At 43.5% G+C, this 18,285-nt stretch overlaps 1 protein-coding gene across 1 annotated transcript in view; it reads right to left on the bottom strand.

Annotated features, from left to right (window-relative positions):
* LOC115465564 (1,4-alpha-glucan-branching enzyme-like) overlaps positions 1–18,285 on the bottom strand; it is a 120,761-nt gene that overhangs the window by 43,769 nt on the left and 58,707 nt on the right. Inside the window, exons 6-7 of the mRNA XM_030196120.1 lie at positions 8,975–9,065; positions 5,953–6,162 (exon numbers count right to left, since the gene is read on the bottom strand). Of these exons, the coding sequence (XP_030051980.1) occupies positions 5,953–6,162; positions 8,975–9,065 (301 nt within the window). The remainder of the gene's footprint in view (positions 1–5,952; positions 6,163–8,974; positions 9,066–18,285) is intronic.

Raw genomic sequence — 18,285 nt, 5'->3', positions numbered from 1 at the left:
ATCTCACTGCCACCCCTGGAGAGGCGGCGCCTAAACACAGAGGCAAAGTACCACCTAATTATGCAGGGTGAATCAACCGGGCCAAATTCTCAAATGCTATGAGAGCAGGATTAGCCCCTGTGGACCCACTTAGTGCTGGAATAGATTCTTCATCTGGTGGGACAGACTCACCAGGCCTGCCAGATGAATCAGGTGGCCTCCCAGCTCCTCCAGTGGGTGGAGGAGGAATAACAACATGGCCCGGTGATAAACAGGACAGATCACTGGAATGACCTAGTTGGTAGATATGGGGGAAGAGAGAGAAGTGGATGCATCCTTTTTTTTTTTCTTTGAAATGTGCAATTTCTACACACTGCTAGATCTACACAGGAAGCTGTGACGGGGGTGGTGATGGGTGGAAGGGGGATGTATCAGAAGTCATTATTCCTTGAAGGGAAAGAACATTATGCGGACAGTAATGGGGGGGGGGGGGGGGGGGCATTCTACTGGGTACCTGGCCACAGGATTAAAGGTTGTAAGCTGGCTGTTGGACAGGTTGAGCAGAGTTTCATTAGAATTTATAACTTAGAGGGGTGGGCTGCTGGGTGGGACATGAACCAGGTTTAATGAGCTGGGGAATCCTGGGGAAATGCTCATTTCCATGGGGAAACCAAATTCATGGAATATAGGGGGAATTTAAAAACACTCCAAAATACTACAAACACCAGAAGGACACAAAGCAGATATTAACTTCTTGCAGGAGACCCACTTGTCAACTCCTGAGCACAAGAAATGATGTAAATGGTAGGTGGAAAAATGTGTGGCCATGGCAGCAAGAGCCAAAAAAAGGGGAGGGTGGGGGGGGGGGGGGGGGGGGGAGAACAGCATTTTGTTGCGGAAAGGCAGGGCCACCCAGATACAGAGATTCCAGGAAAAGACAGAGCCGTTTTGTGATCTGTCAACTCACACTGGATAGGCAGCAGTTATTGTGTAGTGTACATACACCTAATCAATATGACATGGTACTCAATCACGTATAGATTATATTTTGATATCCCGTAATTTAATGACCTTTATCCAGAGTGCAGAGATAGGCCCTAGTGAGAATTTAGACCATGTATTGACTTGGGTGGACTGGAAGCACCTATATTCAGAGGGTGGTATCTGGAAATTCACCTTGGGCTTGTATAAAGATGATCGCTTTAGGGAACAGGTGGTGAAATGTTGGCAAGATTATAAAGCTACTAAAGTAGAACATTAAAATGACCCCTTTTTAATTTTGGGATACAGCAAAAGTAGTCTTGTGAGGAGAAATCCTCAGCTACTCCTGCTTTAAAGAGCAACAAAGGGACAAAAACAGTGAGACTAGAACAAGAAATCCATAGGGCCCTGCCAAATGATCATAATAAATAAAATTTGTTGGTCCTTCAGGCAATTTTGATTAAATTGTTGCCATCAGAGAACAAACAAGTCCCTTACTTACTACAAATACCAACTTCATAAATAGGGTAACTAAGGGAAAAGTTGGCTAGAACAGTATCGTCTTGGGAGGGTCCAAAGAAAATAGTGCGGCTTTAGAATGAAGTGATACTCAGATAAAGACATCTGTCAGATCTTCAAAGAATACTATGCAAGATCATATGACAAACATATGTGAAGGACTACAGAGTTCAATGTACTTAGAGAACCTAGACTTGCCTAAAATAACCTCAGGCAAATAAAGAATTACTAAACTCTCCAGTGGGACAAGGGGAGGTGGAATGGGCCATTAAAACTGTGTCCACTGCTTAAGGTGCTAGGATCAGATGACTTTAGAGCAGAATTCTATAAAATAATGGGTGATATCTCCTCCCTTACTGCTATGTATAATGAGTATCTATCTACCCGAAAACAACAACCGGAAAATTTAAGTTTTGCACCAATAGCTGTCCTCCCAAAATGGGAAAAGATCCTTTACTTCAAAGTCCTATAGACCAATCTCTTTGTTGAACTTTGAAACCAAATTACTGGCGAAAGGTATGGTTCAGAAGGGTTTATATGGGATAGATATATTCTCAAAAATATTAGGAAATTCCTGTCATCCATGGAAATTAGGGAAGGAACCGGCCTGCCTTCTCTGCTAAGTTTTGATGCAAAAGGCTTTCGACTATGTCGAGCAATTTTGGAGCCCTATGGGTTTGAAGGATGCTTTGTAGATGCCATCCATAACCTATACTCATCTATGCAGGCTAGGGTGTGGATAAATGGTATATGTTCATAAGACTTCAAAATTCAAAGGGGAACACGGCAGGGATGCCTGTTGTCCCCTATGTCATTTATTTTGACTATAATGATCTTATATCATACCAGTTATTCAACTATCATTCTACTTCTGGAATTTATTTTAACTGTTATTTTGATTATCCCACCTTATGTTTTATCTTACAGTATGTATATCCAATTGTTGATGCTGTATGTTGTTCAGTTGGTATGGATGGTCTGGAGCAGGTATAGGGGGCGAAACATGACTCACGTCAAGACTTTACAACCCTTCCGGAGCCGATACCTTTTAAGGTAAGTTTTTGAGTTTCAATATACTTTGAAGATATTTATCTCATTTAAAGTGAAGGTGACTTTAAGCAACAAGCACTATACAATAAAAAATGATTACATACTTTTTTGGACCATTGACAATTCGTGACTTGTGACGGAGAAGTTTACATCTCCATTCAATCCCACTACTGAGGTTCTATAAGCTTCAAAGGAATTGCACATAAACCCAGTTATTGTTGTATAGAGACTGTTTCATAGGGGTCTATGATTACAGCATTTAATTCTTTACTGAACCTGAGAATACTTGGGACAATGTGGGATATATAAATGTCATAAATACATTTTAACTTTAGATCCTCTGACAATCAGAAGATTAAGGGGATAGATGTGGGAGGTTCGCTGCTTAAAATAGCAGTTTATGTGGATGACCTATTGGTCTATATCCCTGATGGCGAACCTATGACACGCGTGTCAGCACTGACACGCGTAGCCATTTTGGATGACACGCGGGTTGAAAGCCGGCAGCAAATAGAACCCAGCCTACCTGCTCTTACTGCCAGGGCCGGTCTTAGGCAGGGGCGACAGGGGCGTTGGTGGTCTTATCGCAGCTTCAGAACCCCCCTCCGAGTCGGAACCCCCCTGCTCCGCCCCACCTCGCAGCCTTGGTAACCAGCAGTCCTCTTCGTCAGAATCATCCAATTAGAAGTGCCCTTTTAGGCGCCAGACAGGCTCCCTACAACCAATCAAGCTCACTGCAGTTGTAGCTCAGCCAGGTGAAAAAACTGCCTGAGGCTCGAGGCAATTGTGATTAAATGTCGAACCTGAGTGCTGAGTTGCGAGTAACCCAGGCAGCTGCTGCTCTCTTCAGACAAATAAAGTCGGGTCAGCGGCTGCTTTCTTCCTCTCTGTGATCCTGTTGCAGCCTTAGCTCAGCTGTGCTTGGACACCGACTGCTGCTCCTGCTCCACACTTGTTTGGGAAGTTCCTAAAAATACCGGTCCAGCTAAGAAATCACTTTTCAATGCTTTTATAATGCTCCTTTCACTACTTGTTTGTAGCAATTCGTTATGAGAGAGGGAAAACAAAAAGGGAGAATAAATCATGGGTGCCGTTTCCCGCCATTAGAAATAGAGGCAGGTAAGTTAAATAATTAGTTTTTGGTTTATTAAATACAGTTATATATTACAATTATACATTTTTGTTATTTAAACTATAAATATCGCGAAATTATGGGTTTTTTTCTCGAAGTGACACACCACCCGAGTTATGCTCGGTTATTTGGCGAATTTTGACACACCAAGCTCAAAAGGTTGCCCATCACTGGTCTATATCCTAGAACCTAGGACCTCCCTTCCAGCTTTACTAGACACTTTTACAGAATATGGGGACTATTGCTTAAATTTAATTTAAATCCAGCAATCTGAGGCTCTGCCAACAGAAGGCTCCTTATGGCAAAATTGGAGTAGGGATTTTCCATTGATGTGGGCGGAGCACTTATTTCAATACTTAGGGATTCAATTACCGTCGGTTACAAAATCCTTCTACAAAACACTCTAATTCAATATAACAGGCTCTTTTAGCCCTATGTAAATTTTAATTCTAATTCAAGTCCTTCTTAGACTATTATCCTACTCATTGGCTAAGTGTCCTCTTTTGTCCACTGAGAGAGATCTGGAAAAGAATTTGCACAATGGGTAGGTAGTGCACCTTTTATAAGATGAGGGGAGAGGGGTATTTCATTGTTAGAACATATACTTACATTCAAAGAGAAAATAAGTTTCAAAGAGTTTATGCTGAGAACCGATTTAAAATGAGACAACTTGTTTGCCTTTTGTCAGCTTAAACAGTACATTAAAATCTTTTCCTACCCGCCCTATTCACAAAATCTGGCCAGGGTACTGTTAAAATATACATAAAACAGACAAGACAAATAAAACCATTATACATTTTATCTAACACTCTTCATCTCTCAGTTTATAATTAAATGTCACTGTGGGAAAGGAGATGTTTGTAAGTAGAAATATATATGGTTCAAGTGTCCAATTAAAAAAACGTTCAAACCCTTAGAAAGTCCTTGTAATTGAAAAATAAATTTATACAAAAGGAGATGAAAAGTGAAGACAAAGTAAAAGTTGATTCTTTTCAGCCATCAAAGCCCACCTCTTCAATGTCGCCTTCGGCACCTAACCACCATACTTCTATTCAGGAAATCTAGACTGCTCCAACTCGACATTTCGCCCATTAGATTGTAAGCTCTTTTGAGCAGGGACTGTCCTTTTTTGTTAAACTGTACAGTGCTGCGTAACCCTAGTAACGCTCTAGAAATGTTAAGTAGTAGTAGTAAACAAAGTAAAAGTTGATTCTTTTCAGCCATTTCAATTAATTAGTCCACACTCTAGAACACAGTCCCAGAAAGGCTTCACTTAATGCAAGACCATCTCTATTTCAGGAAGAAGGTGAAAGCTTGGCTCTTCCCAAGCCTTTAATGGAAGGAGCAACTTACTAATTAGACCCCACACACACACACAAGGGCTTAACACCAGCATATTTACTGCAGCAGGCCTTGCTTATCCACTCCTACTCTATCTAAAATCATTTTCCTGCCCTTTTTCTGATTTCATGTGCAATTTTTCCTTAAGCTAGTCACCATTATTGGCTAGCTAAACTCATTATCTTATCTTTTATATGTTCCACCTCCACTTAAACTCTATGCTATTAAGATGTTCGTGTTGGACAATAAGTATTCATTTATTCCCACATTATGACACTTATACCCCACATTAGCTCGAAATAGACTCAAGTTCAATGTGGCTTACAAACAATAAAGTGAATAAAAGAATAATATACAGAATATAACACAAATAGACTTATACTGTCTGTGCCAGAGCCGGTGGTGGGAGGCGGGGTGGGTGGTTGGGGGCGGGGTTAGTGCTGGGCAGACTTATACGGTCTGGGCCCTGAAAAAGACAGGTAGAAATCAAGGTAAGGTATACACAAAAAATGGCACATGTGAGTTTATCTTGTTGGGCAGACTGGATGGACCGTGCAGGTCTTTTTCTGCCGTCATCTACTATGTTACTATGTTAATTACAATAACTTCAAGCAGCAAATAAATACATATGCATTAAGTAAGCAGGGATTTAGACTATCTCAAGGACAAACACATAATTAAGGCTGGATAGGTGAGAGCATAATTAGGCAGGGAAACAAGTAAGAAAAGTAGCATACTGTACCATAACGTGTATTATTTTAATTCATTTACTGCTGAAATTATCTATTGATTATGTTTGGCTTATTCTTGCTGTACACCACCTTGGGTGAATTTCTGCAAACCTAAATAAATACATACATAAATCCAAACAAACAAGCATCCTTTAAGTAATGCTCTAAAGACTAATGACCAAAAGCCAAGAAGACTATTTTAAAATTGTGTGCACATACTTAGCATAGTCAAAGAGCCTGCTGTCCCACTGGTTATGATTTCCTCTGGAACCATCATGAAAGAAGCATGAATTTGTCCCATCAAATAAGTTCAGTCCATCTTCACTATTCTTTGATGCATGGCTGTGTACAACATCCAGTAGAACAACAATTCCCATCGAGTGGGCAGTATCAACCAATTCCTTCAGCTCATCTGGTGTTCCATAACGGCTACAAATAGAATGAAAACAAACACATTTTTCACTTCAAGTTGAATTCATCAAAACTACGCTCACCAGGTAAATGTTTCTCAATTTTCTTGTTTTCTCCTTCTTTGTTGTACACTGTAACTGCAGAGTAGTGTCCATTTCAATGGATAAAGGATTTTAAGAACCTAAAATTAAATTAAGAACATAGGTGTTTCCATACTGGGACAGACCGAAGGCCCATCAAGCCCAGTATCCTGTTGACAACAGTGGCCAATCCAGGTCACAAGTACCTGGCAAAATCCCAGAACAGTAAAACAGATTTTATGTTTGGGAGGCGGGGATAGCGCTGGGCAGACTTATACGGTCTGTGCCAGAGCCGGTGGTGGGAGGCGGGGATAGTGCTGGGCAGACTTATACGGTCTGTGCCAGAGCCGGTGGTTGGGAGGAGGGGCTGGTGGTTGGGAGGCGGGGATAGTGCTGGGCAGACTTTCCCCATCAGGCATGTGACTCAAAGCACTATGGCATGGCTGACAATCCAGTGTCACATCCTCACAGTCTCCTGACACAACGGGCAGGATTTCGTACCCCCCTGCTTGTTTACATAGTACACAGCAACCCGATAGTCTGACTGAATAAGTACAATTTGGCTCATCAGCCAAATCTCTGAAAGCCTTTAGAGCATTCCAAATCACCCATAGCTCTAGGAGGTTGATCTGGTGACTGGACTCCCTGAGTCTGAAGCCAGTCTACATGGGCTCCCCACTCTAGAGTGTATGCATTCATAGTCAGAATTTTCTGGGGTGGAGAAATTTGGAATGTAAGCTCCAGGGTCAAACTAGACTGAACTGTAATGGTGGGAGTGACCAGGTGAATTCCGGTGTTATGGAGGACATTCGCTAGGTTCCCTGTAGCCTATGACCACTGAGAAGCTAGGATCCATTGGGCACCTCTCAACTGGAGGTGTGCCTTGGACACAACATGAACAGTGGAAGCTATGTGGTCCTGCAACCTCAACATCTGCTGAGCCAACACCAGCTGGCTGTTCAAACCCCAGTGGCAATAGCCACTAGGGCCTCGACACATGCTGTAGGCAGATAGGTCCAAGCATGCATCATGTCTAGCATGACTCCAATGAACTCCAATGGACTTTCCCCCAATTGAGAAATTATCAAAATTAAAAACATAACAGCAAATGCCACAAAAGCTCATGAACCAATATTACTACAGTGGTGGAAATAAGTATTTGATCCCTTGCTGATTTTGTAAGTTTGCCCACTGACAAAGACATGAGCAGCCCATAATTGAAGGGTAGGTTATTGGTAACAGTGAGAGATAGCACATCACAAATTAAATCCGGAAAATCACATTGTGGAAAGTATATGAATTTATTTGCATTCTGCAGAGGGAAATAAGTATTTAATCCCTCTGGCAAACAAGACCTAATACTTGGTGGCAAAACCCTTGTTGGCAAGCACAGCGGTCAGACGTCTTCTGTAGTTGATGATGAGGTTTGCACACATGTCAGGAGGAATTTTGGTCCACTCCTCTTTGCAGATCATCTCTAAATCATTAAGAGTTCTGGGCTGTCGCTTGGCAACTCGCAGCTTCAGCTCCCTCCATAAGTTTTCAATGGGATTAAGGTCTGGTGACTGGCTAGGCCACTCCATGACCCTAATGTGCTTCTTCCTGAGCCACTCCTTTGTTGCCTTGGCTGTATGTTTTGGGTCATTGTCATGCTGGAAGACCCAGCCATGACCCATTTTTAAGGCCCTGGCGGAGGGAAGGAGGTTGTCACTCAGAATTGTACGGTACATGGCCCCATCCATTCTCCCATTGATGCGAAGTAGTCCTGTGCCCTTAGCAGAGAAACACCCCCAAAACATAACATTTCCACCTCCATGCTTGACAGTGGGGACGGTGTTCTTTGGGTCATAGGCAGCATTTCTCTTCCTCCAAACACGGCGAGTTGAGTTCATGCCAAAGAACTCAATTTTTGTCTCATCTGACCACAGCACCTTCTCCCAATCACTCTCGGCATCATCCAGGTGTTCACTGGCAAACTTCAGACGGGCCGTCACATGTGCCTTCCGGAGCAGGGGGACCTTGCGGGCACTGCAGGATTGCAATCCGTTATGTCGTAATGTGTTACCAATGGTTTTCGTGGTGACAGTGGTCCCAGCTGCCTTGAGATCATTGACAAGTTCCCCCCTTGTAGTTGTAGGCTGATTTCTAACCTTCCTCATGATCAAGGATACCCCACGAGGTGAGATTTTGCGTGGAGCCCCAGATCTTTGTCGATTGACAGTCATTTTGTACTTCTTCCATTTTCTTACTATGGCACCAACAGTTGTCTCCTTCTCGCCCAGCGTCTTACTGATGGTTTTGTAGCCCATTCCAGCCTTGTGCAGGTGTATGATCTTGTCCCTGACATCCTTAGACAGCTCCTTGCTCTTGGCCATTTTGTAGAGGTTAGAGTGACTGATTCACTGAGTCTGTGGACAGGTGTCTTTCATACAGGTGACCATTGCCGACAGCTGTCTGTCATGCAGGTAACGAGTTGATTTGGAGCATCTACCTGGTCTGTAGGGGCCAGATCTCTTACTGGTTGGTGGGGGATCAAATACTTATTTCCCTCTGCAGAATGCAAATAAATTCATATACTTTCCACAATGTGATTTTCCGGATTTAATTTGTGATGTGCTATCTCTCACTGTTACCAATAACCTACCCTTCAATTATGGGCTGCTCATGTCTTTGTCAGTGGGCAAACTTACAAAATCAGCAAGGGATCAAATACTTATTTCCACCACTGTATGTACAAATAATTAACTCACCTTGATGCAGCAAAGAAATTAGTGACCTGGTAACCAAAACTAGCATAATATGCATGTTCCATGATAGCCATCATTTGAATACAGTTGTATCCTATTAAAAAATAAAAAAGTGTTAGAATTAATGCAAAAAAACACCCAATACTGTTAAATAAAATTTTTTTTTTTTTTGCTTATTTTACTTCTTTCTCAATAAGTACAAGTCTTCCCTAACTCCTAGAGGACAACTTTAAAAGCCATTTACCACAGTAAAATAGCTGGTCAAAAAACCGCCCTTCTCTGGCTTGTTTATAGTATATACACTTTCGCAGCATGTATACACTCCTTTTAGAAAACACTCCAGCCAATTTTCAAAGCGATTTAAGTGGGCAGGAGCTTCTCCTGCCTGCTTAGATTGCTTCTCACCGCGCAAGTGGGGATATTCAGCGGCACTTAACCGGAGAGTGCTGCTGAATATCCCCACAGACCGCCGAACCGAAAAGTGGGAAGATCAGGGATGGCGCTGGGGAGGAGACTGGGGTTATACAGATGCCGGCAATATTCACCTGCATAGCTAAGTGGCTTAATTTGGGACAGCTCAAAAGCTGCCCTAAATTAGGCCGCGTAGCTTTGCGGGTGCCAGTGCTGAATATTGGGGGTTGGTACCTGTATAACTTTTTTTTCTCTTAATAATCTGGTTCCCCAAGCCCCCTCCTGCCCCCCCCCTCCCGACAAAGCTCCATCCCTCTTTCCCTTGGATAGCAAGAAGGCCTAATGCCTTTCCCCAACTATCCAGGTAACTCCCCCCCGGCCTACCTATATCCCTAGTGGTCAGCAATGGTCGTTGGGAGCAGGAGAACAGCCTTCTCATGATGCCCTTTCATCATGGATGCTGCAAAAGGTTGTGGCAGCCATTTTGAAAGGGAACTGCAAGGGGCAGGAGTGAAGGGGCTGTGCTCCTGCCCCCAATGACAACCGCTGGACCACCAGGGATACAGTTAGGTCCGGTGGGGGACCACCCTGAATGGCTGGAGGGGTTGGGGGCATTGGGCCTTCCTGTTCATGGGTTGGGGACAGGGGGTCCAGAAACAGCACAGAGGAGTTCAAATTAAAAATAAATAAATAAATAAACGTGGGTCCCGGCCCAATAATCAGCCGAGGCCTGCATAACTCTTATGTAGGCCCTGCCTGAATACTGGCAGGGCCCACATAAGCTCTGGTGCCCAGGCCGTCCACATTTAGCCTCTAATATTCAGTACCAGTGCCCGTACGTGGCCCAGCATTGAATACTGGGGGCTAATTTAGCCAGAAACGGTAAGAATCTAAAAACACGCCAACCGTCATCGGCTGAATATTGGGTGGACTGTGATTAGTTTCCAGAAATATGTTTAGGCCAGTGAAAGGAAACTAGTAGGCATACATGACATTTCCACCAGTGCCTCTGCTATTTTATCCTTGCTCAGCCATCCACACAAAAAAGCAGGAGCAAGTAGGCAGCCACGTTTTCAATGTGCTAGAATCTGCTTATATGAAAGCCTGCATATAGTTTGCGTGAGAAAACCATCCGCATACTTTACAATTACTTGGGCTACTTGAACTGTGCCCCTCATGTGCCTTTTTAATTCTTGCTAGACCTTGAATTTGACCTTAAACTGCAAGTGAACAACAGGTTTTTTCCCCCCAACTGACCTTTCCATGCATAACAAAAAGTACATTTCTTCATATATACTAGATACATGTGGAGGGTAAATTTATATTTAAATCTTTTTATTGACTGAAAGGTCAATACATATAAACAGAAAACATCAACTTGAACACAAATCTTGTACAAGAACATCAGTCAGCATTTCACAGTCAATGAAATTTCTTTTTATCCCCGGACACCCCAACCCCGTTTCTTATCCCTCTACTTTAAATCTGTTTATATTTAACTCATTGCAGTTGATATTAACAGAGACCACACATACTATTTCAGAGCATATAATAATAAACAATCTTATATCATGGAGTTATCAAGTTTCGCTTCACATTCCACAATGAACCATAGTGTAACTCTTTAATCCGTAATTAACCCCTTTCTCCTACCTTTCCTAGTTATCAAACCCTCCCTCCCTACCCTCCCTTCCCTTCAAGATCTAGGATACTTTCAGACAGTCTGAATACAAGCTGTTGTCACTAAAAGTTCAACAGGTAACTCTTTGAAGCATGTGGTAATGTCTGTATAAATGGGTTCCATTTCTTTAGGAATTGCTGCAAGTCTGATTCTGGCCTGCCTTGACACATCTGTCTTTCCAAACGCATTAAAGTCACCATTTTCATTCTCCACACCTGTGCTGAGGGACCATCTGGGGAAAGCCAATCTACAAGAATTGTTGCCTTCGCTATGACTATGGCCCGGTTTATGAATGCAATGCAGCCTCCTGGAACCGGGGCTTTCACCTCAGGATTACCAAATAGCAGCAACGGGGAATATCGCCAATCTATAGCCCACAATTTAGAGACTTGTCTCAAAATGATCTTCCAAAATTCCTCCACCTGTACACAGCGCCAGAACATATGCCCCAAAGTCGCTCCCTCCTTCCCACACTTGGGGCATTCTCCATCTGGGGAGGCTCCCATGTGAAACGCTCGCCGTGGGGGAATATGTAGTCTAAGGGCAAATCGATACTGCATCTCCCAATGTGCTGATAATAAGGAGGATCGCTGGATTGTCAGGACATGTCTTTTGAACATGTCAGACGTTACTGTGATATTCAAGTCACTCTCCCATCCCCCAGCATATTTATCATAGTCCAATTCCAGTTTATGATCTTTGATGTGTCTGTGATGGTATTTCAAAGGCACTTTCTGTTGAGAGTTGAATGAGAATGCCTCCGCCACTTCCACTTGGACATCTTCTGTTAGGTCTTCCCATTCCAGGCTAGACACATAATGTTGTAGCTGCCAATAGTGAAAATAGTCTTTCGGAGTTATCAGCTTTGACCTTTGAAGATCTGTAGATGATTTTAGTTTCCCTTCCTCTGTTAGTATTTGTTGAAGGTAAATTATTCCTTGGTCTTCCCATCGTTTAAACACCGTGTATAAATCTCCTGGAGGGAAGTCTGGATTCCCCTTCAATGTCAAGTATGGAGTAGTTTTATAAGAGAATTGATGCATTCTGCAAATCCACTTCCAGGTTTTTTGCGCAGTCTGTAGAATGTTAGTGGCCGTCAAAACTGGGAATGTTCTCTTACCCAAACCATGAAGGGCACTACTGAAGTGGAGGGGTTTTAATAAGTTTTTCTCCATTTGAGTCGCTGAAAAATCTGATGTGTTACGGAACCAGTCATTGATGTGTCTCATTGCACAGGCCACCGTCATATGCCGCATGCTCAGCACTCCCATTCCCCCATATTCTTTTGGTATCTCCATCACTGTCTGAGGCAGTCGCGGTCTTCTCCCCTGCCAGAGGTATTTTCTTAGCATTACATTCAACTGCTTTTCATCTTTACTAGAAAGGTACAATGGCAAAACTTGAAAGATATACAGCCAGCGTGGCACTATCATCATGTTATACAACGCTATGCGTCCCGAGAGAGAGAGAGGTAGCCCCTGCCAATGACCCAGCCTTGTTGCTGTTTCAGTCAGCAGTTTTTGAATGTTCAGATTATAGAGTTGGGATAAGTCGCTCGGGATCTGCACCCCCAGATATTTGATGGTTCCTGCCGCTCTGCGTAATGGGAATTTAAATCTCTTCATATCATCGGGGCTGGTCTGGATGTGCATAACACTAGATTTCTCTAAATTGACTTTAAAGCCTGAAAGTTTACCAAATTGGGAGACCCTGTTTATCAGCACACTCAGTGACGTTGTTGGTTTAGAGGTCATTATCAATAAGTCGTCTGCAAACGCTAATGCTTTCACAGTCTCTCCCCCTACCTCTACCCCAGCTATCTCCCTTTCTCGTTTCAGGCTCCTCAGCAGTGGTTCTATCGAGAGGAGGAAGAGGGCCGGAGATAACGGACAGCCCTGCCTCGTGCCCCTTGCTATAGAAAATTGTGCTGTTCTTGAGCCATTTATCAGTACTGCAGCTGTGGGGCCCGAGTATAATGATTGAATCGCCTGATATGCCCATCCCTTGACACCTATGTGTTGTAGCACTGCAAACATGTACTCCCATTCCACTCTGTCGAACGCCTTCTCGGCATCCAGACTCACCAAGATTGCCTTTGTTTCTGTACAACTACATTGTCCCATTGCCATGAGTAGACGCCTCACATTTACTGCGGAGTGCCTATTTCGTACAAAACCCACTTGCTCTGGTTCTATTAATGTCGGTAACACTCTCTGAATTCTGTTTGCTAGAAGCTTGGCCATGATTTTTGTATCCACATTGATTAGTGATATGGGCCTATAGGAGTCTGCCTGTGTTTCTTTTCTTCCTGGCTTTAAAAGTAATGTGATTAACGCTTCATTAGCATAGAGTGGGAATTCTCCTAGTTCCACCACCTCTTCGTAATATGAGAGCAGAGGTCTTATTATTTGCTGGTTTAACATTTGGTAGAATGCACTAGAGAACCCATCTGGCCCCGGAGCCGAATGTTTAGGCAACGTTTTAATTATGTCTTGTAGTTCCTTCCCTGTTATTGGTGAATTGAGTTCCTCTAACTCTATCTCACCTAGCTTGGTTAGCCCTGCCTGCTCTAGATACTGATTAATAGAGTCTGTAGAGTGGGGCATTGGCGTAGAGTATAAGTCTTGATAAAAATCTCGAAACACCTTCGCTACCTTGTCTCTTTGGTTTTGAATATGGCCCTCCTTGTCCTTGACCGCCATTATTACTCTGCTTCCTCCCCAAGTTTTTATTACGCGTGCTAACATGCCTCCCGATTTGTTCCCAAAGCGTTGTAACCGATATTTCCTACGTATTAATGCCCTAGAGGCTCGATCTTGTAGGAGGGAATCTAACGCTATTCTTGCTGACTGCATTTGTTCTTTGAAATATGTATTGGGATTATTAATGTACCTGCGCTTTGCTTTTTGGAGTCTTTTTTCTAGGTTGGTGATTGCTCTAGTGATTCGCCTTTCTCTTTTTGCTGTGAAGGCTATAATTGCCCCTCTTAATACTGCTTTAGCTGCTTGCCAAAACAAGGATGGCTGGCTTTTGTGGGCTGCATTAAAATTTTCATATTCCTCCCAGCTATCTTGTATGTATCGTTTGAATTCAGTATCTGCGGCTAAGTATGTTGGAAAGCGCCAACCCGCCCCGACTCCAGATGATTCTGGATCTGTCAAGTCTATCCATGTCATCGCGTGATCTGAGACCTCTTCTGGCCCTATTACTGCGTCTGCTACCATATGAAACATGTTTTGATCTACAAGGATGTAATCTATCCTTGACCAGCTGCCATGTGCCCGTGACAAGTGAGTATAGTCTCGTGAGTCTGGATGTAGAGTCCGCCACGCATCTACCAAATTTAGTGATTGCATGAATTGTGGAAGGGCTCTCGATCTCATTCCTCCCCTGTTGGCCCGTCTAGGTGCTGAGCAATCTAAAGTTGGATTTGCTACGAGGTTAAAGTCTCCCATTATAATTAGGGGGATAGCTTTGCGAATGAGACATCGTTGGGCCACCCGCTCATAGAATGATTTGTCAAATAGATTTGGCCCATACAGTGCTACCAGCGTATATTCTCGATGTTGAATCCATAGGTGAATCATCAGATATCTCCCCTGAGTATCTCTTTCTATAACTTCCGATTTGGCCACTAATCCCTTGCGGATCAGAATAGCTATTCCTTTACTCCTCCCCTCAGCTGGAATCGCATGAACTTCTCCTACCCACGCCCGCTTCAGTTTCTGATGTTCCTCTGTATTGAGGCGGGTTTCCTGCAAGCAGGCTACATCCGCTCTATGTTTTTTAAGGGCTGCTAGAATTTTTGTTCTTTTGATTGGGGATGAAATACCTCCCACATTCCAAGTGAGGAACCGAACTAAATTGTGCTTAGTCATTACTATGTCCGGTTGTCGTGTAGCGGTGAAATTTTTTGTTTGTGAGGAACCCCGGGGCCCAGCTCCACCCGTGTTCCTTCCTATCTATCCACATGACTCCAGTGACCTGTTCTGTTGCCCTTCCCCTTTCTATGTGTCCAACAGAGTGTTGTTCTCTATATGTGTCCCAGAAAGTCCTGCACTTTACTTTCCCACCCACCCCCCCCCTCTCTCCCCCCCCCCCCCCCTCTCCCCCCCTCCCCCCTCCCCCCCTATCCCCCTTGACTCCAACCTTGCACTCCCCTCTCTTATCTTAGATCAGGTGTGCTGAGTCAACGATGGTAGGGTCTCCTCCCTCCCCCCTCCACACTTGCCATATATAGTATCTCACTGTTCAAACTTGTTCATCTCTCTCTGCAGGAAAAAACACAGCGCTGTAAATCACTTCATATAGTACTTACTATTCAACATTTGGCTATTCAGCCAACGTTCTGGCGTCCAACTGAGACTTAACTTTAGATTACTGAGTTTCTAGCTCTCATAGAGTTATGTTATGTTCTTCAACTGTTGTTTCCCCCCTGTTCAGAGTTTTTATGATCCTGAAATTGAAGTGCCTCTTGAGCTTCTTTTGGAGAGCCAAAGGATCTCCAAGTGCCGTCCATGTTGATTTTTAATTGTGCTGGGTATAGTAGCAAAAACCGTTGGTTCCTCTCTGCAAGTTGTCTGCAAATCGGGGTAAAAGCTTTCCTGCGTTCCTGTAACGCCTGTGAATAGTCTTGGAACACTTTAATACTAACTCCATCCAAGTTTAAGGAATCCCATTTTAATCGTGCTCCCCTTAGAATTTCTTCTTTATGTACAAAATTATGTACTTTAACAATCACTGCTCTTGGTCGAGTTCCATTATTAAGTCTTTTCCCCAACCTGTGAGCTCTTTCCAGGCAGAGTGGTCCCATGCTGTCAGAAAGGGCAAATTCTGATTTTAGCCAGCGTTCTAATTGTTCCGCCAGTGACCGATCCGGTATCGACTCCGGGACACCTATAAGTCTCAAGTTGGATCTTCGAGATCTATTTTCAAGATCATCCATTTTCATTGCCTGCGCTTTCAATTCTTTTTGTATCTCTTGCAACGACGCCACAGCGCTAACTGCGGCGTCCTCTGCTTCCGACACACGTGCTTCAAGTTCGCCCGTTCTTTTTGTTGTTTCACCAAGCTTCGTTTCTACGCTTGTTAGCCTTTCAGCAATCTGGGTTAGTTGCGGTTCCAAAGCGGACTTTACCGCTTCTGTGAGCTGTTCGAGTTGAGCCTGATGGAACCTTGGCGCCGAGTCTGACGCTGGGCTCGGCGCCATCTTGTTTTCGCCGACCCCTCGCTGCTTCTCTGGCTCTTTTTTTTGCTGTTTTCCCCGTCATCGCTCTAGTTTCGCGGATGATATAAGAGTCCATGTGTCTTAAGTTTGATTCCGATTACGTTCCTTCGTTTTTCAGCAAGTCAATCCAGTTTGTGGAGGGTTCGAGGGAGGGAGAACCCGAGAGTGAAAAGGAATGCGACCTCTTCCCTCAGCCCATCACGTGACTCCGGAGGGTAAATTTATAAAAAGGGTGCTAGGCTGTGAGGGCACATTGGTAAAAAAAAAAAAAAAGGTGAAACACAAACACGTCAAATAACAAGTCAAAAAAAAGAAGCAAATTATCTTGCACAGTATTCAGTCCCCAAACAAACAAAAAACAAAACGAAAACCAATGACTGAACTAGTGGAGGAGTGGCCTAGTGGTTAGAGCACCAGTCTTGCAATCCAGAGGTGGCTGGTTCAAATCCCACTGCTGCTCCTTGTGATCTTGAGCAAGTCACTTAACCCTCCCTTGCCTCTGGTACAAACTTAGATTGTGAGCCCTCCTGGGACAGAGAAATATTCAGTGTACCTGGCAACGTGGCTGCGCAGGCTTCTGTTTCTGTGAGTCTGACGTCCTGCAGGACGTCAGACTCACAGAACCAGAAGCCTGCACTTGCAGATCAGCAACGATTCTGGAATCCTAAAGAGTGACAAGATTCCATGCAGAATCTCAAAGAGTAGCAACATTCCATGTAGACCCTAAAGAATAACAAGTGGAGGAGCGGCCTAGTGGTTAGAGCACCAGTCTTGCAATCCAGAGGTGGCCGGGTCAAATCCCACTGCTGCTCCTTGTGATCTTGGGCAAGTCACTTAACCCTCCATTGCTTCAGGTACAAACTTAGATTGTGAGACCTCCTAGGACAGAGAAATATCCAGTGTACCTGGCAACGTGGCTGCGCAGGCTGTGAGTCTGACGATTCTGGAATCCTAAAGAGTGACAAGATTCCATGCAGAATCTCAAAGAGTAGCAACATTCCATGTAGAACCCTAAAGAATAACAAGTGGAGGAGTGGCCTAGTGGTTAGAGCACCAGTCTTGCAATCCAGAGGTGGCTGGTTCAAATCCCACTGCTGCTCCTTGTGATCTTGGGCAAGTCACTTAACCCTCCATTGCCTCAGGTACAAACTTAGATTGTGAGCCCTCCTGGGATACAGAAATATCCTGAATGTAACTCACTTTGAGCTACTACTGAAAAAGGTGTGAGCAAAATCTAAATAAATAAATAAACTAGCAACAAAGAACTGACTTTATTTATATATGAACACATTAAAACAGTTTTATAAAGATAGATCTCTTCTGACCGGCATACAGCAGCCCTTTGCAACTAAGGTTTTCAGTCTAACATGATTTTGGTGTTCTGCATTCCGGGGCAGTGCATTCCATCCACCTTGTCATTTTTGAACAATATACTGCACACAGTACAGAAACCACCGTGCCAGTTCCAGAATGTTCCCATGCATACCCCCTACCCACCCCCACCCTGTTAGACTGTCAATGAAATGCTTGGATGTTTCACTTATATATACCATCATCTACCACATTTGCTTATTTCCGACCTTCGAAAGCCAATCAAGAAATGTATTAAGTTATGTCACATAATAAAAGGTATCATCTTAGTTTCTTTTCCATGTTTTATTTTGTTTGATTTCTATTGATTACCTTTAAAAGTGGACTAACAGGGCTACCACACCTCTCCACTCAGAATATTTAAAAACATCTCTCTTCTAAGCACATCGGTTCAACAGCAAGAACAGCAGCTGGAGCCCAAACTCTTGCAATTGGTGCCTCATTTTTCTGAGGTTCCCTTGCAAATGTCTTATTACTTATCTGTAAGCAGTACATTCATAACAATAGTAAAAAAACAATTGCTATGTTTTTGTTGATTCTGAAGACTTGCTAAGTTTCTTGCAGATAAAGAATAGGAGATTCAGAATAGTAGGAGACGGTAAAGACTGAATGATTTAGCATCCA

Source organism: Microcaecilia unicolor, chromosome 1 (genome assembly GCF_901765095.1).
Source record: "Microcaecilia unicolor chromosome 1, aMicUni1.1, whole genome shotgun sequence".
Taxonomy (NCBI): Eukaryota; Metazoa; Chordata; class Amphibia; order Gymnophiona; family Siphonopidae; genus Microcaecilia; species Microcaecilia unicolor.
The sequence above is the reverse complement of the archived record's forward strand: the minus strand, read 5'-3'. Positions and strand labels throughout refer to the sequence as shown.